Raw genomic sequence first — 25,448 nt, forward strand, 5'->3', positions numbered from 1 at the left:
CCTGTATTGACCATGGTTTGCGTACTGGCAGACTCTGACATCCCACCTGCCGGAGGATTCCAAGGCCGTGATTCACGTGATCCGCTGTGTGCCGAACCTATCCGTCTCCATCGGAGAAGGCTGTGCCGGTGAGTTTCAATCGCCAGGATAGGGGGACCCCCTCCGAAACATCGTGTACGGCCCAAATCGCGTTGTGGTACGGGATCTCACTGCATGGGCGGCGGGAGTACAAGGCAGCAGGGTCTGAGCTCGCTTTACGCATTTCTTGACACGCTGCTGCAAATGGTGGCACGGAAGAGGAGAGGGGCTCTGGGCACAACGGCGTCACCTATAGCTCATGCATATGTACTGAGCAATCCAGACACTGACCGACCTGTGTTGTCACAATGACAGCGTTCGTGGTCTGCCATCAGTGTACTGCTACGGCGTGAGACTGACACTTGTCCGTGGCCCATCAGTGTACTGCTGCGGCGTGAGACTGACACGTATCCGTGGTCCATCAGTGTGCTGCTGCAGAGTGAGCCTGATGGGTGTCAGTAGTCCGCCATCAGTGTACTGCTGCGGCGTGAGACTGACACGTGTCCGTGGTCCATCAGTGTACTGCTGCGGCGTGAGACTGACACGTATCCATGGTCCATCAGTGTACTCTTGCAGAGTGAGCCTGATGGGTGTCCGTGGTCCGCCATCAGTGTACTGCTGCGGCGTGAGACTGACGCGTGTCCGTGGTCCATCAGTGTACTGCTGCATCGTGAGCCTGATGCGTGTCCGTGGTCCGCCATCAGTGTACTGCTGTGACGTGAGACTGACATGGGTCCGTGGTCCGCCAGCAGTGTACTGCTGTGGCGTGAGACTGACACGTGTCCGTGGTCCGTCATCAGTGTACTGCTGTGGCGTGAGACTGACACGGGTCCGTGGTCTGCCATCAGTGTACTGCTGTGGCGTGAGACTGACACGTGTCCGTGGTCCGCCAGCAGTGTACTGGTGTAGCGTGGGACTGACACGTGTCCGTGGTCCGCCATCAGTGTACTGCTGCTGGAGACGGGCTGCCTCAGCACTGGCTGCTCACCGTCGAGACCGTCTTCTCGGCACTGGGCCTCTGCAAGCAGGTGGACGAGAGCCTGGCGGATGCGTACAGCGGGGCGGTCAGCGGCGGCACGGCATTCGTGAGTCACTGACGAATTAAGACCACCACGGTGGCCACCATCCAGCACTTCTTCCCCGCCAAAACATCCCACACCGCTCCAGCCCATCAACACGTTCTGGCTGTAGACAGACTTATTTCGGCGTAACGGAAGGAGGATCGTCGGAATTGCTACGGATAGCTTGTCAGTTAGTTGATGTAATGTCGGTTGGATGTTGCACCGGTTCCCGTCGGCCTTTGCTGGGCTCGTCTCAGCGTGTGGTGTGGTCCCGTTGCAGGCGCTCAGTTTCATCGACGCCCTGGCGGCGGGTGCCGTGAACCTGGGTGTGCCCTGGCACGACGCCGTCCAGATGGCCGCCAAAACGGTAAGCGGCCCGGTTGGCTAGGCAAATCGTTATTTCAGTCACGCTTCAGATTCCTGGTGGTGGGGGACCGAGACTGACAAACGCCCCCCCCCCCCCCTCCCCGTCTACAGAAGCTCGTTATCGGCAAGGGTTTCCCGGCTCCGGCAGACGTTGCGCGACCTCCACTAACCGTTGCCTGTCGCTGTGCCTCTGGAGGACGGCTGCCCCCCACCTATCCGGTGCCAGGTGGTAGCAGCTTGCGTGTGACACTGACTCGAGTCAAACCCGCCGCACGAGGAGCGTGAGCAGGAGCTCAGACTCTGTGCTCGCCAACCGTTATGGGATCTCTATTACGCAAGGCTTGGCAGGCGTCGGGTGCTGTCGCTGACTGCTTTGTCCAGCTAAGAGGCGCGCAACCAAAAACTCATCACGGGCAGGGCGCAAACGTCGAATTTTTCCAAACCTTTGCGACTTGGGAACTGTGTGAAATCGCCCTGCATTTGGAGCGAGCCTCGCTACAAAACGGCATAGGGGGCATGTCCCCGCGCCTCCCTTTGGCTGCTTCCCTGGCCAGGTGTCGGGCGATGACGTCTGTGTGTGCACTTTCCAGGCGTCCGGCGCGGCGCGTCTGGTGCTGGACTCGGGCCGGAGTCCTGGCGAGCTGCGACGGGACGTGTCGGCGCCCGGCGGCAGCTCGCTGGCCGGACTCATGGCGCTGCAGAAGGCCGGCCTCGAGTGAGTCCGACTGACCGCCCCCGGACGGGCCACCCCGGTGTACCCACTCCGGTTCACTCTCTGGTCCACTCGGACACCACTCCGGCATCGCTCCAAGGTGTGTCGTTCAGCCGCTCGCCGCCGGCGGCCAGGCGGCGTGCGTACGCGTGGCGACAGTGGGGTCATCAGGAGGGTAGAGTGGTGACCGGCAGCGGTCTGGTGAGCTAAGAGGACGTGGCGATATCTGACGTGCGCCCGCGTCCTGGCGCTGTGTCAGCTGTCAACAGCCCGCCGCCGTGTCGGACGACTGCTACGCTCTTAAATTACACTGAGCGTCGCGCTGTGCCTACTGTCCACAGCCCGCCGCCGTGTCGGACGACTGTTACGCTTTTAAATTACACTGAGCGTCGCGCTGTGCCTGCTGTCCACAGCCCGCCGCCGTGTCGGACGACTGTTACACTGTTACGTTACACTGAGCGTCGCGCTGTGCCTGCTGTCCTCAGCCCGCCGCCGTGTCGGACGACTGTTACACTGTTACGTTACACTGAGCGTCGCGCTGTGCCTGCTGTCCCCAGCCCGCCGCCGTGTCGGACGACTGTTACACTGTTACGTTACACTGAGCGTCGCGCTGTGCCAGCTGTCCACAGCCCGCCGCCGTGTCGGACGACTGTTACACCGTTAAATTACACTGAGCGTCGCGCTGTGCCTGCTGTCCACAGCCCGCCGCCGTGTCGGACGACTGTTACGCCGTTAAATTACACTGAGCGTCGCGCTGTGCCTGCTGTCCACAGCCCGCCGCCGTGTCGGACGACTGTTACGCTGTTAAATTACACTGAGCGTCGCGCTGTGCCTGCTGTCCACAGCCCGCCGCCGTGTCGGACGACTGTTACACTGTTACGTTACACTGAGCGCCGCGCTGTGCCAGCTGTCCACAGCCCGCCGCCGTGTCGGACGACTGTTACGCTGCTACGTTACACCGGGCGTCGTACTGTGCCAGCTGTCCACAGCCCACCGTCGTATCAGACGACTGTTACACTGAGCGTAACTGTTCCGTTACACTGAGTGTCGCGCTTTCGCAGGTACGCCGTCATGTCGGCGGTACAGGCCTCCTCGGAGCGGTCCACGGAGCTGGGGCGGCCGTCGGCGGCGGGGCCCTGAGCAGCGCCGTTTATGCGGCCGGCTGCGCTCCGGGCGCCGACACGACGGCCGCTCGAGACGGTGCTCCATGGCCAGCAGCGACGGAACGATCCAACCCGAGTTGTCACCCATGTATTTTCGATATTAAAAATACGCCACCGATGGTGCAATTTGTCGCGCGGAGGACTGGACGGATGAGAGCCGAGGACCAGGAGTTTACGAGATCCAGCCAGCTACCTCCTCACATGCACGCACACAGACACACAGCGTCGACAGGCCCACGAGGGCTTCTCAATTGCCGGACCGTAACTGACACGCCTGTCGACGGAGGCAGTCGATTCGGAACGACGACCTGCCTCACACATTAGATCGAGATAGACCCTCCATGTCACCTGCTGACGTGAAATTTAATTCACATTTGATGCCCAAAACCAATTGTGAGCAACGCATGCGCCTGCGGATTGCCGGGCTGACTGCGGCATCGTCACTCCACTTCGCGATCCCACACACCCCTAACAATGGGCGATGCTTGCCCTGGACTCATCGCAGCGGCCGCCAACCAGACAAAGAGCTTCACACCGCACACGATACCAACGGACGGAGACTGCTTGAGCAGAGACACAACACAGCCGCTCCCGACCAGACACCGGAAATCCCGCGGCATGACATCGGTGACCACCAGGCGGTCACACACCCAGAGACGACAGCACCATCACGCGCGGCAGGACCAGTCTGAGCGAACGAGCATTTAAACACCAGCCTGACGTCTTTGGTTTCACATCATTATGTCGCGCAGTAGAGCGTAGTTCGGGCGACAGGGACGCCGTCCATTAGAGCGGGCTAGCAGCGCCCTTCGCTGTCTCCACTGTTCGGACGGAAGTCCTGCGTATGACGACCCACCGGGGCCGCCACCTGCGGGATCACCGCCCCAGACAATATCTCTCAGGTACCCGCAGGCCGCTGGTGGCAGCCAGCGAGGGGTGCTCATCCTCGTCCAGTCCTCATCCGACGGTCAACTCTGACCGCGAACTAGGCCTGTGGCCCTCAACCGGCGGCCACCGGGACCGCCGCGTGCCTCCGAAGCCAACCGAAGGACGCTCGTTAACTCGCCTGCCCATCAATCACGAGTCATGTAACGACCCTCTGCCCTGGCGTCATCCACACCGGCGGCAGGGTCGTCGCCACACCGCCGACGGACGACCGAGTCCGGCGCCGCTCAGAGGTCCGTCTGCTTGACGTAGCGCCGTCGCCAGACCGTTATCAGCTGGCGCGTGGCGTCGCTCAGCAGGTCGTCCGTCAGCTGCCGACTCAGCTGCTCCTTCACGCTGACGGCGTCCGCGTCGTACGTCACCCAGTCGGCCTCCTCCTCCTGGAGCTCACGCACCAGCACCTCGTCCACGCGATCGCGCCGCTTGCGCGCCCAGCGCACCATGAGGTTCTCGCGTGCGGCCGCGGGGCGCAGACCAAGCGCCACGGCGGCGCGGCGCAGCACGTGCTGGCGCAGCGCGGCCGCGTCAGCCGGCGGCCGGGCCGCCAGGCGGCGGGCCGGTCGGCCGCGCAGCCAGGGCGGCGGCGGCGGCGCGGCGCCCACCGCCGTCGCCTCGCGCGCCGCGGCCGCCGCCAGCTGGAAGACGAAGCGGCGGAACTGGCGGCGCGCCGCCGTCCGCTGCTGGTCCGGCTCCGGCGCCTCCTCGCATAGGAAGGCCTCCGAAGGCGTATGGATCAGGCTGGTCGGCAGGCCGTCCGGCACCAGCTCACTGCAGGCGCGCTCGACCAGCGGCAGCAGCTCGGCGGCGCCGCGCGGCACGTGGTGCGCCGGCGGCGGCTCGACGCGACCCGCGGCAGACAGCTCGCCGGCCGGCGGGTCGCGGTACGGCGGCGGCGGCTTGTTGGGGATCTCGCGTACATACAGCGCGCTGCCGCCAGACAGCTGCTGGAACTTCTGCAGCACCTCCAGGCGCCGGATCTGGGGTGGAGAACCACCCTTTAAAATCACTGATCCATGTGACCCAAGGCCCGCTCAAGTGCAGCATCATCTACCGACTACCTTATCTGCAGCCGGTAGTCTCAAGTGTGCCCAAAAACATCGCCACATGCATGCAACAACCCAAGCCATCACAACAAAACACGGCGCCGAGGACATCCCTTTCCTGCCATCACCTGACCCAAATCCATTAGGATGTTTCATCCTCTAGCGTTGCCTCGTACCAGCAGGACGCCTCCGCTCGGCAGTCGGCCGTGACCCACCTCCTCCTCGATGGCCTCCTCCTGGCGGCGTAGCTCGTCGTCCCGGCTCTCGCACAGACCGAGGTCGTCATCGATCCAGGTCTCGTGCGGCGGCACCAGCTCCGCCGCGTCGGCCGGCAGCCCGGCGCCCAGCCGCGGCGGCAGCGGGCCCACGACCGCGCGACCGGCTGCCACGCGCACAAGCACGCCAGTGGTCAGCCGCGGTTTCCCGAGCGTCGGGCGCCGCACAAATGTCGCGGCACCAGCACATTGCATACCTTACGATACACAGTCCTCAATCACAGAGCATGCGGACGACCACGTCCATCTGTCCACGCAAAAGCTTGCTAATACCAGCTGACTCAGGAGTTTGGGTTACACATATCGTACAAGACAGGCGGCAGGCTCCGGCAGACATCCTAAGATAAGTTTTGTACGTCGCCACAATGGCCGCTGCGGATGCGTTTGATGCGTCTGGCTGTCCGCCGCGCTCCGGGGACTTACCTAGCTCGGGGTCGGCGCGGACCGAGCGCTCCTCGCGCCGCCGCCAGCGCCGCAGGATCTCCAGCCAAGCCTCGTTCAGCAGGCGCGCCAGCACCGCATCGACAGCGCGCTCGGCCGGCGTCCGCACCCGCTGGGGCACCAACTGTGACCGCGACTGCGGCTCCGGCTGCGGCTCCGGCTGCGGCACCGACTGCGACTGCGGCTCCGGCTCCGGCCGCGGCTCCGGCTCCGGCTCCGGCTCCGGCTCCGGCTCCGGCTCCGGCTCCGGCTCCGGCTCCGGCCGCGGCCGCGGTTGCGGCTGCGGCGGCAGCACGGTTGGCAGAGGCGAAGGTCAGCTCCACCTGTTCGCAGAGGGTCTCAGCGTCGAGCGCCACCACCGGGCGGCGGCGACGGCCCGGCTCGGACGCCGCCGGCCCACAGACCGGCTCGACGTCCTCGCGAGCGCTCGACGAGGCCGTGGTCCCGTCCTCCGAGACGGACGAGTCCTCGGAGACGGTCTCATCGCGTTCTGAGCTCGCAGCCTTGCTATCGGAGGCGTCCTCGGAGCCGGCCTCCTCACGCTCCGAGCTCGCGACCTTGCTATCGGGGGCGTCCTCGGAGCCGGCCTCCTCACGCTTCGAACTCGCGGCCTTGCTGTCGGAGGCGGACGAGGTGTCCGGGCTGCTGGTGGTTGTCCGCTTGGAGGCCGACGTTTCCGTCTCGGAGCTGGCAGTTTTCTCTTCACTTTCCGTATCGTCAGAGTCATCGGACTGTTTGTCAGCTTTGGCTTCCGAAGATTGATCCGCCGCCTTGTCATGTTTATCTTTGGCAGGGCCTTGCGGCGGCTCGGTAGATTCGTTTTTGCCCATCTCTTCTCGCAGCTCGCGGCTTCCCTGTTCCACGAACGCTTCCGGCAGGTTTCCAGCTTCCGCTTTGATGAACGCTTCTGGCAACATGTCAGCTTCTGCCCTCCATTTCTCATCCACCGACTTGTGCACAACAAAAGTTCCATCGCCCGCGGGGGCCGCAGGCTTCTTAGGACTGAGCGTGGGCAACGTGACCGCCAGCAGGGAATGAAGCAGATGCTCCGTGATGGAGTTAACCAGCCTCTCCCTCTCGGCGCTCACCCCGGGCGCCTTCACCTCGGCCGCATCCTCTCCTCTGACCTGACCTTGCGGGGAGGCTGGCGGCGCGTCCGCCTGTGGCTCGCTCGCCACAGCGTCCCCTAGCTCGTCCGAAGCGTCGCGCCCCACCAGCTCCTCCCCAACGGACAGCGACCTGTCCGTGGCGTCGGCGTCACTCTCCGCGGATGTCTCGGCGGCGCCCGTGCGGGGCGGCCCGGAGACCTCCCGGACCTCGGCGCGGACCGACTCCGCCGCCTCGAAGTCGGCCGAGTACGCGGCGCTCTCCGACAGCTTCCCAGCGACGGAGGTGGCGTCAGCAGACGCCGCTGCCTTCTCCGGGCCGTCGCCGGAGCTGCTCGAGCGTCCCGCGCCGTCCGACGCCGCCTCCTCCGTGACAGCTCCGGCCTCGGTCGGCACTGTGGCGCTGGCCGTCTCGCCATCGGCCGATGACGGCGAGCTGCTGGGGGTGACCGGCTCGGCTTTCTCCGGGGTGGTGGGCGCCTCGGTCGGCAGTGTGGGCTCGGCCGACGTCTCTGCAGCAGCCGGGGCCGCGTCCAGGTCGGGCCGGGCGCTCCCAGCGCGACCAAAGACCCCCTTCTGCCCGGCGGCGACTACGGCACCAGCGGGGCCGGCCTCCTGGTCATCCTTCTCACTCTGAGCTGAAACACCAGCCTCTGGGGTTCCCTCGCCACGGCTGTGCTCGACCTTGGCAACGGAGCTGCGGGAGGAAGACTCGCTGTACGAGTGCGACTCCGAGACGTCCTCAGTCTCCACATCCCGTTCCGTCTGGACGGTGGCGGTGACCGACTTCTCCTCAGTCCCGTCGTCCTGTTCCGTCCGACTGACCGCTCCTACCGACGACCTCGACTCGGAGTCACGCTCTGACTCTGACTCCCGCTCGCTGCTCTCATTGTCCGTCGCGGCGGATTTCGTCGCCGAGTCGTCCGTGGTCGCCGCGCCTCTCCCCGTTCCCGAAGCGGCACTGGCCGACGGCTTCGTCGGCGAGTCTCCGTCCGTCGAGCCGTCCCGCTCGGCCGCCGCCGAGCTCGCGTCCGAGTCAGCCTTCGTCGCCGTCCGCACCGACTCCGAGCGCTCTGTGCCGGCCGCCGTCACCAGGCCGCGGTCCGTGCCGACGGCCGTGCTGCCTGACGAGCTGCTGGCCGTGCGCACGTCCCGATCGGTAGCGACGGTGGCGGACGTCTGGGCGGAGCTCTGCTCGGTGGTCGACGCGCCTCCTTCCGTCGTCTCCGCCTCGCTCGCGGTCGGGACCGTGGCCGAGGTTTTGCTGGGAACCTCTTCCGTAGCCTCCGTCTCTGTCTCGCCGACGGTCGGCGCCGTGACCGACGTTTTGCTGGGCAGCTCCTCCGTCGCCTCCGTCTCGGCCTCGGTGTCCATCTCGTCGGCGGCGGTGCCCGAGCGGCCGGCGGCCGAAGTCTCGCCGGCGCTGTCCGCCTCGACGGCCGAGCCGCTCGTGTCGGCCGAGCTGGAGCCAGCGGCCGTCGCGCCTGCCGCCTTGGTTGGACTGTGCACGATTGTCTCGGTGCTGGAGTCGCGCGACAGGCTGGCGCTGGTGTCCGAGCCGCTGACGGCCGGCGGCGGCGACGGCCGCGGGCGCGCCGGCCGCCGCTCGGCCACGCGCGGCTGCTTGATGACCGGCCGCACCGGCCGCTGCTGCTCCAGCGCCTGCGTCTCCAGCTCCAGCACCGCCTGGCGGATGCTGGCGTCGTACGCCTGCCGCACAACGGAGGCTGTCAGCGCCGGCGCGGAAGACACACGACTCTTTGGGCGTGCGTCGAGAAAAACATGCACAGTTTTATTGTTACCTGCATGGACTGGGAGTTTTGCGGCCGTAGCTTTAAGCGCAGCTTTACAAAAGCTGTCACTAATAATAAAGAGAAGTGTAATTACTATGGGGTCCTAATGTTTCGCCGACTCCATCCCGATCCCTATCGTCACAATGTAGCAAGGAACGGCAAGACAGAACCTGATCTCGAACGAGCTAGAGAAAGCACGAAAACATGCATTCCGATATCAGGTGTAAAACAGACCAGCCCTACGTGGGTATCCCACGGTATACGGTCACGCAGGCCACATAGGCCACAACAGCACACCCTCCAGCCGCACGTAAGCAGCACAATGTGTCCAGTCCGGCAGACGGGCGCCTGGCGTCGGAGACGAGCGCCTCAGGCCTGCCGGCGCCCCACCTCGATCTGTTTACGGAGCGACTGCTCCTGCTGGCGAAGTCGCTCGCGGTGCTTGCGCCGCTGCTCGCGCCGCAACCGCTCGGCCTCCATCTTGCGTCGCTTGAGCTCCTCCTTCAGTGCGTAGATGCGGCCCTCCACGTCGCTCTGGTCCGAGCACGTCTCTGCAGGGCCCCGTGACGTCACCACCCACACAGAGGACAGCACACGGACACTGACGCCAGACGGCGCTGGGAGACGCCGGTCCGAGGCCCCGCCCTCGCACGCAGCACACACGAGTCCCGGCGCGTGGTGCGGAGACCCCGGTCAGAGCGGGCCACAGATCGCAAATGGCACGTCAGTGTCCAGCATCGTTGCTACCGCCAAGATCGATCACCGGCAGCGCTCACCGAGCAACGAGGCAGCGTGCGGCGAGGGTCCCGGGACATCCCGCATGTCGGACTCGCAGCTCACCAGTCTGATAGCGGCGACGTGGCGCACGAATACGCCGCAGCGTGGCGTCTGGCTGACGACCGCGCTCGTGCAGGCCCGCACCGGACCGGCTCGGTGCGACTCTCACCGTTCTGACTGAGGCTGATGCTGTCATCGGAGCCGCTGGAGTGTCGGCGGCGCGCCACCTTGACGGCGGCTGGGCCCGGCAGGCGCGGCGATAGCGGTGACTTGATGGGCACCGGACGACCGGCGCCCAGGCCGGAGGCGCCGGTCCGGCCGGAGGAGGCGGCGCTCGTCTCCTCGGACATCGACTGGGACGGCCGCGGGCCCGACCGCGCCGTCCGGGTCTCCGCCGACGCCGCCGTGCTTCCGTCGCCGGTCGACGTCTCCTCCTGTGTGGAGGTCGAGGTCTCCGAGTGGGCCGAGCTCACTTCACGCGCTGAGGTCACCTCCCGAGTCGAGCCGGAGGTGGCTGTGTGCATCGAGTCGGATCTCACTTCTTGCGTCGACGTCCCTTCGCGTGTGGATGTCACCTCCCGCGCCGAAGTCACCTCAAGTGTCGATGTGACCCCAGGCGTCGAACCGGAGATGGCTGCAGGGGTCGACCCGAAGCTCACTTCACGCACAGAACTCCTGGTGAGGGTATAACAGGAGCGAGATCAATCGTCCGGACGCCTTTTCACAAACAAGCATATCCATAATCACATGTGCACAACTTCATTCCGCACCACCCTCCCACCAGCTCCGATGGACCCTCCACGGTCAGAAGAATGTGACGCATCCGCACGGCATACATCGCGATGGGCCGTTTAACATTAAGCCAACGGCAAAACACCGGGCTCGGCGGCGGCGGCGGCGGCGGCGGCGGCGGCGGCGGCGGCGGCGGCGGCGGCGGCGGCGGCGCCACTCGGCACTGCAGACGACGGCGCCGCCCTCGGGCGCTCCTCGAGCGCTCTCGATCGGCGGCGGCGGGGGCAGCCCACGCCGCCGCCGAGGTCGGGGACTCACACGGTGGCCGCGGCGCCGTCCGACAGCTCGTCCGAGCGGTCCGGCACGTCCTCGGACACGTCCGACAACTGCGTAGTGTCCTGGGCGGCGGCGGTGGCCGTCCGGCCGGCGGCCGCGCTGTCCTGCGCGGCGAACAGGCGGCGTCACACGACACAGCGCGGCACACTGCGGCACAGCGCGGCACAGCGCGGCACAGCGGGTCAGCCGCCGCCAAACCGACACCGCGCTTCAATGGCAACACATCCTCGACTCCGGTGCGACTGTGCGTTTCCCGGTGTGATTATCCGACATCTCAGTGGCAAAAGTTTGCAGACACGGGATTATCTGCTCCACGAGACGGCGGCTGCTTCGTCCGCTCGCCACGTGGGCGGAAGCACTCGACGTTGGCCGACCGGTCACTGACCTGTCCGGGTACGGCGGCGGCCGCCTCCGACACCTCTTCGGCCTGCGACTCCTCCTGCGACTGGGAGGTGGCCTCCACCCCGGACCGGTCCATCGACGAGTCCAGGTCGGGCTCCGTCTGAACTGCGGGGTCACACGCAAACCGTCACATCGGCTGGTCGCCTCTCTCCGGTCCGAGACGGCCGTCGCGCCGCGGTCGTCCGACGCCCGCACCCGGACGCACTGGCGACCAGCTCCGTCTCTCCGGTAGCGGAGCCCGGTGGTCGTGTCGACGGCGGACTCACCCTCGTCCTGACAGCTCCCCCCCCCCCCCCCCGACGGTGCCTTCGTATTCTCCCCGGCTGGTGACTGACCCTCGGTGTCGTGACTGCGCCGCAGCGCGCGCCGCTCCAGACTGCGCACAGCGCGCTCCTCCTGGTCGAGCGCCGCCTGCCAGCGCAGCATCTCTTCCACGGTCCGGCGCCGGTCCAGCAGCTGGCGCTCCCGTTCCGTCAGCTGCCTGTCGGCACGCCGCGCCGGCCTGTGACGTCACGCGACATGGGGCGGCGCCGGCGGCCGGCTCCGGCCGGCAGGCCCGCCGCGGCAGCAGGCGGACGCAGCGGCACACGGGTCTGTGTCCGACGGCTGCGTGGAGCCACCCGCACTCAGAACAGCGGCCAGGGTACGCGCCGAGCACAACCTCACGTGCACAGCTTCACTCCACAATACCCTGGCATATTTATAGTTACTGTACTACCGTGTATCCCGACGGTAAGATGCTTAAAGGAAGAACAGGGTCTTTCAGAGCCGTGCCGCGGTCCGCCGAGACAGAATCGCTACGAACATCGCAGCAAGACAACAGCCCGCTTTGGCATCAATGAAAGGTTGCGCTGTGCCTCGTAACGAGTAACAATGTTCTTCGCCTAAGAGTCGGCGCGAGTAGATTAGACAACACAATGCCAGACTATATAAAACAACGCGTCGCAAAAGTGGCGGGCTCATTTCTCCGGCGTGGGAGAGCCAGGCCAGCATCTTAGCGTGCGTCTCGGGAGAGCAGATGAAGATAAAAGTTTGCCGGGATCAAGGGCAGAGAGCCTGTGGTTCGGCGGCACGGCGCGCTGCATGTGGCGAGCTCAAAAAGTGATGTCCACGGCAGCTGAAGAGATATCAAAGATCACCTCGAACCTTCCAGTCGTGGATTTAACTGCTTTGCTGGCTTGAATGAGAAAATCAAAATTTGGGTCTTTTTTAAAGTGGCGCATCACTCCTCGAAGCACGGTTCTCTCGACGCGGCAGCAGCAGAGGCCGATGGCATATTCCGCCGACGTAGCCCGTTCCCGACACCCGATTCTCCCGGCGGACCACTCCACACTGTCACTCACTGCTTGCCGGACTCGAGTTTGCGCAGTCCGCGCAGGATGCGCTGCTCCAGCGTGCCTGACTCTGCCTCGCTGAGACTCAGCTGGGCGTCGCTGACGTCGGAGTCCTGGCGCGGCGGTGTGGCCGGCCGGGACGGCAGCCGAGGCCAGCCCTCCACCGGCGCCGAGCCCACCTTCTGGGCGAGAGAGAGGGACACGTCAGAAGGGGCCCCTCCACCGGCGCCGGGCTCAGCTTCCGGGCGAGAGAGGGGGACACGTCAGAGAGGCCCCCCCCCCACCGGCGCCGAGCCCAGCTTCTGGGCGAGAGAGGACACGTCAGAAGGGGCCCCTCCACCGGCGCCGAGCCCAGCTTCTGGGCGAGAGAGAAGGGACACGTCAGAGGGGGCTCCTCCACCGGCGCCGGGCTCAGCCTCCGGGCAAGAGAGGGGGACACGTCAGAAGAGCCCCTCTACCGGCGCCGAGCCCAGCTTCTGGACCAGAGAGGGGCCCTCTCCATCGGCGCCGAGCTCGACTTCTGGGCGAGAGGGGGGGGGAACGTCAAAATGGGCCCCTCCAGCGGCGCCGAGCTCGGCTTCTGAGCGAGAAAGGGGGACACGTCAAAAGGGACTCCCTCCACCAGAGCTAAACTCGGCTTCTGAGCGAGAGAGGGGGACACGTCAAAAGGGACTCCCTCCACCAGAGCTAAACTCGGCTTCTGAGCGAGAGAGCGTGACACGTCAGAAAGGCTGTCGGCCAGGCCGGGATGGGGACTCGAAGCCGCCCGTTCGCCGTCACCAACCCCGGATGCCGACGGTATGCTGACAGATTGAACGGCACGGCGAAATGCATGCACAAAATCAGTACAGATGCAAATCTTATTACCATCAGATTATACTATCACGAATCATCACCCCGCTGAAACACTGCAGCCGTTGAACAACCACGGCGATAGTTTTACATGTTTGCACGCAACGTAACGCATCACAGGCACGCACCGTTCTATATACATCACAAACTGAAATCAGGGACAGGCCCACCCAGACACGTCAATAGCTATGCCATGAGCGAAAGCTAACATCTCCTACCTCGCACCTGCTGGTTAAACCGACAGTCCAAGCGCCGCTCAGACGAGGACCAGCCAGCCCGGCACCACCCGGGACCAGCCAGGACTCAGCACGCGTGCACAGTGTACCGACCTGAGCCTCGCCGTGCCTGTCTGCGCCGCGGGCAGTCAGCTGCGCTCGCGCCAGCTGCTCCTGCTGCGACGCGATCAGCTGGCGCTCTGTGGCCGCCATGTGCTGGGCCTCCTTCAGTCTGGGCATAGAGCGCGCACGTCAAACCGCCAGCTGCGAGAGACTTCCTTAGACTTTCAGACCTCCGTTCCAAGCAAGAACAGCAGACAGTCCGTGGCATACCAAAGGGCTTCATGATGCGGCAGAACGACGCGATGTCACGAATAAAGCGGCATTATCGCACGTTGCACACTTGCACAGCGTGAGAGCGTGGGGAACAACAGTGGCCGTAACAGTCGTGGCCCTGAAGAGGATGACCGAGACTCAGCCGCTCGACCAGAGTTGTCCACAAGACAACTCAAGTTGGTGGCATTGGCTGCCTGAAGCGCCATCTAACGAGAACCAAACGAAATTGTAACGAGACGATCATGACACGAGGGTGCAAATCACACACACCTCTCAATATCTGACTTTCGTTGGTTCAGTTTGAGGATGAGAGCTCGCTGCTTCTTCCGGATCATGGAGACCTTCTCGTCGTCGTTGGCTTCCTTGTACTTCCTGGAACAGACAACAAAGCCGGAAGTCTCAGCGACATCACCAAAGGGAAGGACTCCGTCAACAACCAAATCAATCTACAAAAGCCACTAGAAATGTGCGTTACCAATGAGGCAGCATGCTGGTTTACCCTAACCTGGGTGCGCCGCCGAACAGCAGTACCTCGTGTAATGTATTACACATGTGCTCAGGTGCGCCAACGTTTTAAGTGTATCCAGGCTGGGCAATCAGTGGACAGGAAATATCGCAACGACGCTCCACGTCTGTCAGTTCCGCTGGCAAGAGTGCCACACCCAACACTAGTAACAAGACTATCAGAGGGCGAGGCCGGCCCGGCCGGACCGACCTTTTCTCCATCTCGAGCCGCTTGATCTGGGCCGTGGTGCCGTCCACCAGCTGCTTCTCCTGCACCTTGAGCAGCGTCATGCGGTGGTGCGAGCGGAGCTCCTCCTCCTGCAGCTGCTGGCGCACCTGGGCACGGCGGCGGAGGCCGGCGTCAGCAGCGCACCAGTGTGGGGGGCGGCACCTCACTAGGCGGGCCACGCAACACTAGGCCGGCCCCGCGCCCAATGTGATGGCGGGCGGGGATGAACGTACATGGGTACGGCTGCTGGCGACCACAACACCGCTGTTTTAGGAACGTCGTAATGTGATGCTCAGCAATACGACTGACGCCTGGCCTTCCACAGTATATGCTAGGCAGCCCGCACACGGGGTCGGGTCGGGTTTGCAAAGCTAACCCAGATTGCGCGTTCCCACCATCGGGGAGAGACTAGGATGACACAACGTGGAGCATAAGGGCGGAAACATGGCAAGGGTGATCCAAAGGCCAGGCCTGACTACGGAGGACTATTGCGCTACATCGCTGTAAAACTACGCCGAGGCATTCGTTATCGGTTTTTTCCGCTCTAATGAGAAGCCACATCAATCACTGTCGCACATTACTATGATCACAGCAACAAGAAAGCCCGATCCAGCAGGCGCACGGATGGACGAACGGGTCGCAACAGCCCGGCTGGGAGCTGCCGCGGCTGGAGTGCCAACACCGCCACTGGGAGACGGCGACAGCATACGGCCACGCTCGCCGGCTCCTCCATGTCACAGGACGAGAGTCCCCTTCCGATGTACACACCGCGTCCTCCCAGAGCCAAGCGTTCGCCTCGCTGCTGAACATTGCTCCGCATCACGGGGCGAGACTCCCGGGGCGACACCTCCCAGGATGACACACCGGGTCAGTCCCTGCCCGGTGGCGGACCAGAGCGCACTCACGATGTCCAGCGTGAACTGCGTGAAGGAGTCGGGCAGCGCAGAGCGCGCCAGGCAGCTGAGACTCTTGGAGGAGCGGAGCGAGACGCGCAGCGAGCCGGCCGAGTCGCTGGCCGCCAGACGCGATTCCGAGACGCTGGCTGCGGCACACCAAGGCGCGCCTCGTATCAGACCGAGACACGCCTCGCGGCACACCGAGACACGCCTCGGGACACATCGAGACACACCTCGCGGCACACCGAGACACGCCTCGGGGCACACCGAGACACACCCCGCGGCACACCGAGACAAGCCTCGAGGCACACCGAGACACACCTGGCGGCACACAGAGACACGCCTCGAGGCACAACGAGACACACCTCGCGGCACACCGAGACATGCCTCGAGGCACACCGAGACACGCCTCGAGGCACACCGAGACATGCCTCGAGGCACACCGAGACACGCCTCGAGGCACACCGAGGCACGCCTCGAGGCACACCGAGACACGCCTCGAGGCACACCGAGACACACCTGGCGGCACACCGAGACACGCTTCGTATCAGACCGAGACACGCCTCGCGGATTCGAGCATGCCAAAGACGTAAAACAAGCATTTTCGATGCCAGCAATGACATACAAGTGCCCCCTCCACCTAACACGCTTTTTTCATTCATCACAAACCCAGAGCACCTTCGAGAACGTGACTCACCCATGAACATCGGTTACGTCCCGACTCATTCCCATCAGACGAACATTTCGCAAGCGTTCGGTTCCGCAACGGCGCACTACGTTTGGGATTACGTGACCAACTGAGCGTCTGAGTCTCATCTGCCGCTCTCGCATACCTTTGCCGTGGCGGCGGGGTGGCCGGCCGGCCTGGCTCTCGCAGGATGCGCTAGCGTCGGAGGCAGTCCGGCTGGTCGGCCGGCGGGGCGGCCGTCCGCCGTCGCCGCTCTCCGGCGCGCTGGAGCCGTCGCTGCCGACCGCCGCCGAGCGAGACGGCACCGTGGACGATGACGACGCCGTCACTGGCGAAGACGACCCGGACGAGGCGGCACCGGTCCCCGGCGGCTCGGTGCGCACAGATGCGGCCGACGAGGACCCGCTGGACGAGCCGGATGAGCCGGAGGTCGAGGCGGCGGCCGGCGCCGGTTCGGTTTGCACCGAGACGGCGGCCGAGGAGCCGGCGGCGGTGCTGACCACAGTCGCCCCACTGCTGCCGGCGTCATGCGTCGGCACCGATACGGCCGCCGGCGCCGATGCGGACGAGGATCGGCCGACCCGGAGCCGGGCCCGGAGCCGGAACCGGAGCCGGGCCCGCAGCCAGAGCCAGAGCCAGAGCCAGAGCCAGAGCCAGAGCCAGAGCCGGACCCGGACCCGGAGCCGGAGCCGGGACCCGACGGTGAGTGAGACGGCCGCCGCAGATCGGGATTTTCGCGACGCATCTGAAACGGAACGGCGACGGAATGCAGCAATCACCGGCTTGGAAACAGCGGTATGCTTCCGGACGAGACCTAGAGCCGGTGATGCATTTACAACCGTCGCAAACAAGCCCACTACGCTGTTCTGAGGTAATCATTTAAGTTCATTTACGTCAATGGCATTCATGAGTGATGGCCACAGAATTGAACTTTCCTGCCAGATCTGTTCTGGTTCATACTTCCCTGCTGTTAAAGTCTCAGAGCACGGGCACACTGGGCACGAACTCATCACTCGCCAGAACAGGCCTCCATGTCTTTAAGTATAATATGAGTACAGCAGCACATCATATCAAGCCCGGATTTTGAAGCATCTGAAATCGTTCCACACATCGCTGTGAAATTCTAACTAGCTGAATTCGCAAAGTTTTTGAACCAAAACGGAGCTTTTTTCGTTTCCTTTCATGACAAATAACCGAGCCTTGATATAATAATCCAGGGCTATTACGAACGTCAAAAAACAACACCCCGCTTTCACTCCCACGGCGCTCCTAACGGAAATATGCAATAAGCGTCTACAAAGGACTAGCACGCAAGGGTCCCCCCAGACACCAGCGCGTTCGCACACCTCTGTCGTGTTTCGTCGCAAGGCACCACGGAAACGCATGACGTGACACTGAATGCCGACGGCTACAAAGCTCCGCTTCGTTCACAACCTGCATGCTTCGCAACGTGGACAGCAGCCGACCCGCATCCCACAGCGGAGGTATGAGGCTGTCGCGTGTGCTGGGAACGACTTTTTAATTGAAGTTTTGAGTGCCATAGGAGATAGCTCACAGCTGTTCAAAGGCATAAAAGGTAAATTTACCAACGCTACGTCAGCGACCACGCCGACCGCGTCCAACGCCATGTGTTCGTTGATTTGTCCAGTTTCGGGGGCGTGCGATGGGCTCAGGTACCACGACGACTCATGCCAGCTGTTCAGCACCGACATGTACAGGGAAGGTGAGGAAGCGGCGAGACACGACGCGAAACAACTCGGCGGCAAATCTATACCGTAGAAATGTCCCGGGAAGTTTTAGTACCATTCCACAAACAGCCGTTTAATCTAAACTGAAAACCGAATTACTCGCGCAGCATCAACTTCGGTGGGCCAGTTCCTGGCAACGGCAAGTTGCTCCCCACGGGGTTCAGGATTTTGAACGTCGGCATCTGAAAATTATATTCCCCACAAAATTTAATCGCATAAGAGTGACGCCACCGCAGCAAATGTTGCGATAAAAAAAATCAGCACGATATGGATAGCTGACTTCAACATCAACGAATGCCTCAACGATCAGCATCTCAGTTTTACGAAATGACGAGAAGAAAGCTCTTAGTATCGCGCACGGCATGTTTGCTCAGAACATGCCCCGCGCTTAGAATGCCAGCATGAACACCAGCCAGCACACGCTGGCTAGTTAATTTTAGGCCAACATCACATGCCAGGGAGTTCTAAGAATTGGATGGTGTTCGCCTCTTAGGCACGTGCGCGCTACAGCACGAATTTTCCCCTTGGAATTACTGCGATTCAAACCTACGTCTTTTGATTGCCAAGTCCACACCCCTGCTGCTGAGAGAACCAGAAAGGACGATTGTATCTTCCGTCTGTGACATTGCCACAGTCACACAAAAAAAAAAACAACTGTGCCTGCGACGACTGTGACATAATGAGAAGCACTGGACTTAATCCAGTGCTCATGGACGAAACTACCAGTCCTGCAGGAACTCATGTCGGTGCACGACAATGCTAGCCAGCGAGAACCGGCCGAGGAGCAGGCCGAGAGGAGCACTGGACTCGAGTCCAGTGCTCTTCACGGAGGTAACCGGAAAGAAAAGTCACCTATCGTCTTTCCGGTCGGCTTAGTGGTTGTGCGCCGGGCTCGTAATCGGAAGACCCGATACAGATCCCAGCAAGTCTTGAGAGGAAATACGAGTTGCGACGTGTACATTTATCCATGTACGCGTATCCAAACACCGCCGAGGGTGCGTTACTTCCGCCGCTAGCTCCCCCTGGCAAGTAACTGTTTGTTTCTCAGCCAGACAGCATACTGTAGCGCACGTCAACGACCACTCGGCTACCCTCTGAGAACGTATTGGATTACCCGCCCGGTCGGCCTCGCACGTGAACCCAAAGCTTCCTCCCCTCACAAGATGTGCCGGCCGGCCGGGCTCGCGGTCATTGGCGACACAGGTTTTGGAGAGCCGTGACAGCGCACGACCAGTTCTCGCTGGCTAGCATTATCGCGCACCGACATAAGTTCCTGCAGGACTGGTATTTTCGTCCATGCAGCATAGTGAGACCTAAGATACAGGAGCCTTCATATGATGTATGCATATATATATATATATATATATATATATATATATATATATATATAAGTCTCGCCCGTCAGGCCCTCGCCTCGCCGCCCTCGCCCTCGCCCTCGCCCTCGACCCATCAGCAGCCCTCGCCATCGCCCCTCGCCTCGCCCTCTGCCTCGCCCTCGCCCTCTCCCCTCGCCCTCGCTCGCCCCGCCCTCGCCCCGCCCTCGCCTCGCCCTCCCCTCGCCGCCTCGCCCTCGCCCTCGCCCTCGCCCTCGCCTCCCTCGCCCTCGCCCTCGCTCCCCTCTCCCCTCGCCCTCGCCCTCGCTCTCCCCTCTCCTCCCTCTCCCTCCTCGCCTCTCTCTCTCTCATCTCCTCGCTCTCTCTCTCCTCTCTCTCTCCTCTCCCTCCTCTTCTCTCTCTCTCTCTCCTTCTCTCCTCTCTCTCCTCTCTCCTCTCTTCTCTCTCTCTCTCTCTCTCTCTCTCTCTCTCTCTCTCTCTCTCTCTCCTCTCTCTCTCTCTCTCTCTCTCTATACATACTTCTCAAAACTCAATTAACACCTGACGGCAGCCAGGAAACACGCGCTGGGATGGGGGTAGAGGCGGTGGTAGGGTTAATTTGCCCACCCTTCCGGTTTTTCAAGAAAAACTTCCAAATACCGTTGCGTAGCCGCGGTTAACTATGAACGGCTGTAGGATCGTTAAAATATAACAATATCCGTTCTTTTGTCGGAATCAAATATCCGGCATTTTGGTATGGCACAGAGATGCACCTTGCAAGGTTGCTGACTTATGCCGGGTCAAAGTCGGCCCATGGATGCCAGCAAAGGCAATTCCTTGGTAATCGTTCAGTCTGATGCAACAACGGAGTGTTAAACGAAACAATGCATCTTCGACATGGTTACTTCAACAAAACGACAAATGATTTAGGATTACAGCTCATTCCATTCACCTTGGGTCAGGCATGAACGTCAAACCGAGGTCATGTCATGTCATTGGGGCTTTACGACGCACCCAGCTGCTGAGGCTATATGGCGTCGCCTGCCTCTCACCCTGGCAGGAAGGGCGGGCACCACGGGGAATCGAACCCCGTACCTCTGGTTTCCCAGACGAGCAGTGGTTAACGCAGACGCCTCAACCACTACACTACCGGCACCCCTACTACTACTACAAACCGAGGTCGAAACCAATCCACTTTTCACTGGAAAAATCGCTTTACGTGGGATTTAATGACCCCGATCAGCATGCTGTGTATAGGAGCGTACCGCTTAGCGCCGCTCAGTTGCTGACATTGGCCTGAATTGAACTCCAGTGACCTTTTGCTTAAGAGGTATTTAGGCTAGGGGTAGTTGCATGAGGAAGTCTGAGGGCGCTTCGGACGCTTATCTAGTGTATGGCCTTGTTTGATCTTGATTGACCCAAAGTTCATGACCTAATGGCCGCGAAATTTAGCACACGCGAGTTCACACAAGGGCCCGGGTCAAACTGACCCCGCTCCTCGCACCCGAGCGCATCGCACTTAACCAGCCACCCGGACGCGTGTTTAACTGGCCGAAACGTTGCATGCATACAACACACCAGACGAGGATGACAACCCGAAAAGTTATCCCATCCACAAATAAATACCACTGAACTACTAATTATTATGGCGACTTCCGTTACGATCATTCAAAATTTCGGGTGCTAGGTACATGTTATGATTTGCTTTTCGTCCAGGACACGTTTGTCGCTATTGAGCCCCGGAAGCTGGAGAATTTGGTTACTGGTGGTAGAATGTGGTTTTGTTTTGGGTGATCCGATTGAGCTTGTAATGAGCGTTGTGGATAGTGCACCAGCCAGACACTGCTGTCTCCATGAAGGCTGGGACTTAGACATGCTGCACGCATTCCGTTTGAATTTCGGTCTTTTCTTGTCCTTGATCCTTATCTGCCATCTTGATTCGATCTGTCTTTTATCGTCGGGAACATACGACGATGATCCGTGTAAAATCACGTCGGGGTCACCAGCCGTGGTCATGCGCGCACGTGCTACATTTTCACGGTGACTCGATGCGGATCGTGCCTATTTCCCCAGACAATTTACTTGAGGGATACTTGGGATGAGGGATTTCAAACTTTACTTATTTGATGCAGAAGGGTACGATGCCAAACCTCACTGCACAGTTCACACGGCGGCTAGCTGGAGCGGACCGGCCCGGCGCGCGGAGCCGGGCGCCGTCGGCAGCGCGGTGTCAGTGGGCAGTGCGCGGTGGCAAACATGATCCGGGCGCCGCAGGCGGCGGGCATCGCGGCCCGGCCGGACGACTGCGCGCCGGCGGACGGCACCACAGCCCCTTCTCACCAGCCCCCGCCCGGCACTAGCGGCGGCCCGAGCCTGTTGAGAGGCCTGAAGAGCGGGCCGGCACGGCGCGGGTGCGGATAGATAATCGGAGTGTGGGAGCCCTCCACACGAGGTTACTGACTTGAAAAACACCGTCGCGTACGTCTACTGTCTGCGAACAGAGATGCCCAGGCAAAGCAGGAAGGAGGAACAGGGTGGGGAAGTGAAGCGGGCGTGGCTTGCGCAGGCAACTCTAACCACCACGCCCCGCCCTGATCCCGCCCGTAATGTCTCTAAAGCGCCAGTTCAGGCTTTGTAGAGGGGGGCCGAGCCTGGAAATCATTCTTCTCGTCTGGGCCTGCCATTGCGCCTTCTTATCGCCCTTGATCATAATTTAAATCGAGTACGATTCAGTGAGACGGAGAGGACTCCGCATTCTTCTTGTGTGAGCCAAGGCACCAGGCCACACATGTCAGACGAATTTGTTTCAGCAGGAGTTAATATTCTTTTTTGTCAATGCTCAATATTCATCTCGGCTCAATGTTTGTGTCGGCCGGAGCTCAATGTTCGTCTCGGGTCAGAGCTCAATATTCGTCTCAGTCGGGGATTTATGGGAAGTCTAGTGCGTGCGAGCGTGCATCTAGGAAGTGCGTCGCGCATGTCAACACGAGACGAGGGCAATCCCGAAGATCGGAAGAAAGAGGCACGGACGCTCTCGCCAGGTCACGTGACAGCGGGCGACGCAGGACGGCCTGGCACGCATCGCCCCGCGCGCCAGCCGAGCACGTGGCCGGCGCCGCCGGCACTGTAGGCGGGCTCGAGAGGGGAGGGGAGGGGAGTGTTAATGACACTTCCATGGCACACTCCCTGAGAATCCGGGCACAGAGCCGGTCGGAACTGCGGCCCTTGGGCGCACTGACATCGCGCAACAGTTTGGCTATACGGCCATGCGGTACAGTAAAGCAGTCTAGTCGAGGCGCATCGAGCGAAGGTGCGTCAGACAGTATTCGAGCGTTAGGGTCATGGAACTTACAAACAAAACAAACATGCAGATAGTTGGCACGCCCCTCACCGCTCTCGTACACATTGCCATCGCATCTAAGAATGGGAAATACATACGCTGGTGACTTCAAGGACGTAACAAAGAACCCATAACGTTTCGGGTTGTCCTTACAGGCCGCATTAGACCCGACAAGTACTGGCGGTGATAAGCATCACCTGCAATTTTGAAGTCCAGTCTAATAGTACCGCGTCAAGTAGTCTTTTAGGCGGTCGGACACGCTTCCTTACGTCTGTGAGCCATCTCCTTGTCACGCAGTAAGTTTTGAACGGATCGGTCAAACCCGGGAAGAAATTTATTTCGGAGGTCAACAACAGGTACGAAGTCTGCACTGGCGGCGACCACAAGATCAACAAAGAACCAGCGGACAGCATCATCAGCATTTAAGTAATTCATAAGACAGGGAAATTTTCAACTATTCCCTGACATGGAATAAGCGCGAGAGTGGTGCGCAGACCATTGAAGTCTGCCTGTTTGTAATAGATTTGTTAGTAATCAACAAAATTCAGCCTGTTTGTTTACGCCTTAGATCGGGAAGCGCGGGGGCCCACATTTTACACTAAATTACGTCGTCACCATACAGAAGTCTGAGGTGCATATACGGTCGCCGATCTCACATTCAGCGGCTCTGACGTCATTGGAAATTGTTGACACACTCAGCTGCTACGACTACATGGCGTCGCCTGCCTCTCACTCTGGCAGGAGGGGCGGCCGCCGCGGGGAACCAAACCCCGCATCTCTGATTGCACAGGCGTACAGTGGTTATAGGAGACGCGCTCACCATTACACTACCAACATCCTTTATACCAGCTACGCCATGGGAGATGGCGAAGTCTATGTTATTCTCCCCGTGCGTTGGCAACATTACTGATGACGCCGCTTCGCACTCAAAAAGTCTAGGGTTTTGGCGGCTTTGTCGGCGCGCTTGAGAAGAGCAGCTTCGTCGCTTCTACCAACAGCTATCTGTTCCGCTACAAAATAGTACAAACGTTCTCTTCATAAAGGAAATAATTCACATTTGATGACATTGAAGCCAATATGAGATATGATGAAACGAGCTCACTAATAGCTATTAATAGGTTTTTAAGTGGAAAAATGTGCTCTAGACAGCACAATTTTCTGGTCAGTAAATATGTTTCTCAAAGCGTCAAGGTTTGATTACCTTGACGACTATATCATGGATTAATTACCCTTGATTACCTTTGGTAACTTGATGACGTCATCGTACCTCTTATAACATCGATTGAGAGTGATCGACGGTCGTTATATCTGAAAACTGCGCTCACGAACGCCTTCCCAACGATATTTTTCTTGGCTTTGATCACCGCATGGTTTATGGAATGGCAGGATTTGAATGACGTTATTTTGACATGAATGCCAAGGTGGCTTTGGAATACCTTTCAATATACCTTTCCCTATTTTCGCGGGCGTGTAGCTCAGAAACTAGAGAGTTCAGACCTCAAGAACCGCGTGATTGTGACCAGCACCGAAAGGTCTTCAAAATGTCTATTTCGGTTAAAACCCCATATGAATGTGGAACACTCCCTCTAACTTTGGCCACTTCCCTGCCAAGTGCAAGCATGCGAACATGGTACCGCTGCACAAGAAGGGATCAGAAATCTGCCTGAAAATTACAGGCCTGTGTCTTTGCTTCCTATCTGCTCAAAACAACTGCAAAAAACTGTGGGCGAAAGCTCATTACAGGCCTGTTAATGTAACTTACCTGTTACTCCACATGCTTACAAGTGAGAAACCATGCCTCGTAGCGACACGAAACCTAAACAAACCTACTTCTTGTTCAGTTTTGAGTGCAACAGTGTATAGTTGTATGTGATTGGCCACCATATAGTCATGATGCATGGCCTCTTTAATGCAACATGTCGGCACCCCGTTCGGCGTCATCGCCGATCGCCGACCACCGGCCGCTCAGGCCGTACTCGTCGTGCAACGTCACTCAAACCGCTGCTGCTTTGAAACCGGAAATGCTAGGGACGCGTTTTTTGTGCCACAACGGGCGCAAACGATGTCCCATGGGCTCCTGAAGAGATGGGCGCGATTGCACGAAGTGTCGAAGTGGTATTTTACACATATTTTGGGGGAAAAAGGCGCATCGAACCCTCCCCCTGCGAGGACAAGATTTAAATTCCACAACATCGGACAGGCTCCGCGGCGTTGGCTTCCAAAAATGCGATCATTCACTAACGATGTCCCATGGCCACCATCCCGCATCATGGGTCCCTCATCCACGAGACACTGGCAAGAGCTGAGCCACAGGCCACGCTCGCTCAGATACACGACCCCGCCTGCTCCGACGCGATAGTCGGTGTCGCGTATCCTGGGGTAAGATGACCTGTTGTGCCGCGCGCGTGAGGAGACGGCGCGCGAGACGACCTCGAGCTCGGGCCCTGACACGGTGTGAGACGACGCCGGTCGCCGAGTCATCCCATGCTTGCAGAATGCCGCTGACTTCACGAGAATTCGTAAGGTTCAATGATAATTTTGGACCAAACCACACAATTTTTTTCATTTTCAAGTACTGAATGTAGTTCGCTTCTTTGATGTATTCCACATATCAGCAACGCATTTTAAACAGTACTTCTGTATGGGAAAAGCGTCATAGGGATCCCAAACTCTCAAGAGTTCCTAGTCCCGATGTTCGCGATTAATTAAGTTCCGGGATCCCGCAATCACCAGTCCTACGCCTTCCACGAATTTGCCCTGATG

The 25,448-nt window shown here is 60.6% G+C and overlaps 1 protein-coding gene across 1 annotated transcript in view; it reads right to left on the reverse strand.

Annotated features, from left to right (window-relative positions):
• LOC119102359 (centrosome-associated protein 350) overlaps positions 1–24,461 on the reverse strand; it is a 24,466-nt gene extending 5 nt beyond the window's left edge. Inside the window, exons 1-21 of the mRNA XM_037225728.1 lie at positions 24,448–24,461; positions 16,430–16,800; positions 15,606–15,742; positions 14,683–14,807; positions 14,238–14,339; positions 13,746–13,863; positions 12,722–12,746; positions 12,574–12,628; positions 11,566–11,711; positions 11,214–11,335; positions 10,811–10,932; positions 9,930–10,435; positions 9,374–9,534; positions 8,787–8,900; positions 6,489–8,591; positions 6,089–6,196; positions 5,584–5,682; positions 5,177–5,302; positions 4,592–4,774; positions 1,067–1,118; positions 1–84 (exon numbers count right to left, since the gene is read on the reverse strand). The exon at positions 1–84 is cut by the window's left edge and continues 5 nt beyond it. Coding sequence (XP_037081623.1) covers positions 1–84; positions 1,067–1,118; positions 4,592–4,774; positions 5,177–5,302; positions 5,584–5,682; positions 6,089–6,196; positions 6,489–8,591; positions 8,787–8,900; positions 9,374–9,534; positions 9,930–10,435; positions 10,811–10,932; positions 11,214–11,335; positions 11,566–11,711; positions 12,574–12,628; positions 12,722–12,746; positions 13,746–13,863; positions 14,238–14,339; positions 14,683–14,807; positions 15,606–15,742; positions 16,430–16,800; positions 24,448–24,461 — 4,873 coding nt within the window. The remainder of the gene's footprint in view (positions 85–1,066; positions 1,119–4,591; positions 4,775–5,176; positions 5,303–5,583; positions 5,683–6,088; positions 6,197–6,488; positions 8,592–8,786; positions 8,901–9,373; positions 9,535–9,929; positions 10,436–10,810; positions 10,933–11,213; positions 11,336–11,565; positions 11,712–12,573; positions 12,629–12,721; positions 12,747–13,745; positions 13,864–14,237; positions 14,340–14,682; positions 14,808–15,605; positions 15,743–16,429; positions 16,801–24,447) is intronic.
• Between the last annotated feature and the right edge of the window lie 987 nt (positions 24,462–25,448).

Source organism: Pollicipes pollicipes, unplaced genomic scaffold (genome assembly GCF_011947565.3).
Source record: "Pollicipes pollicipes isolate AB1234 unplaced genomic scaffold, Ppol_2.1 Scaffold_5724;HRSCAF=6776_pilon_pilon_pilon, whole genome shotgun sequence".
Lineage (NCBI taxonomy): Eukaryota > Metazoa > Arthropoda > Thecostraca > Pollicipedomorpha > Pollicipedidae > Pollicipes > Pollicipes pollicipes.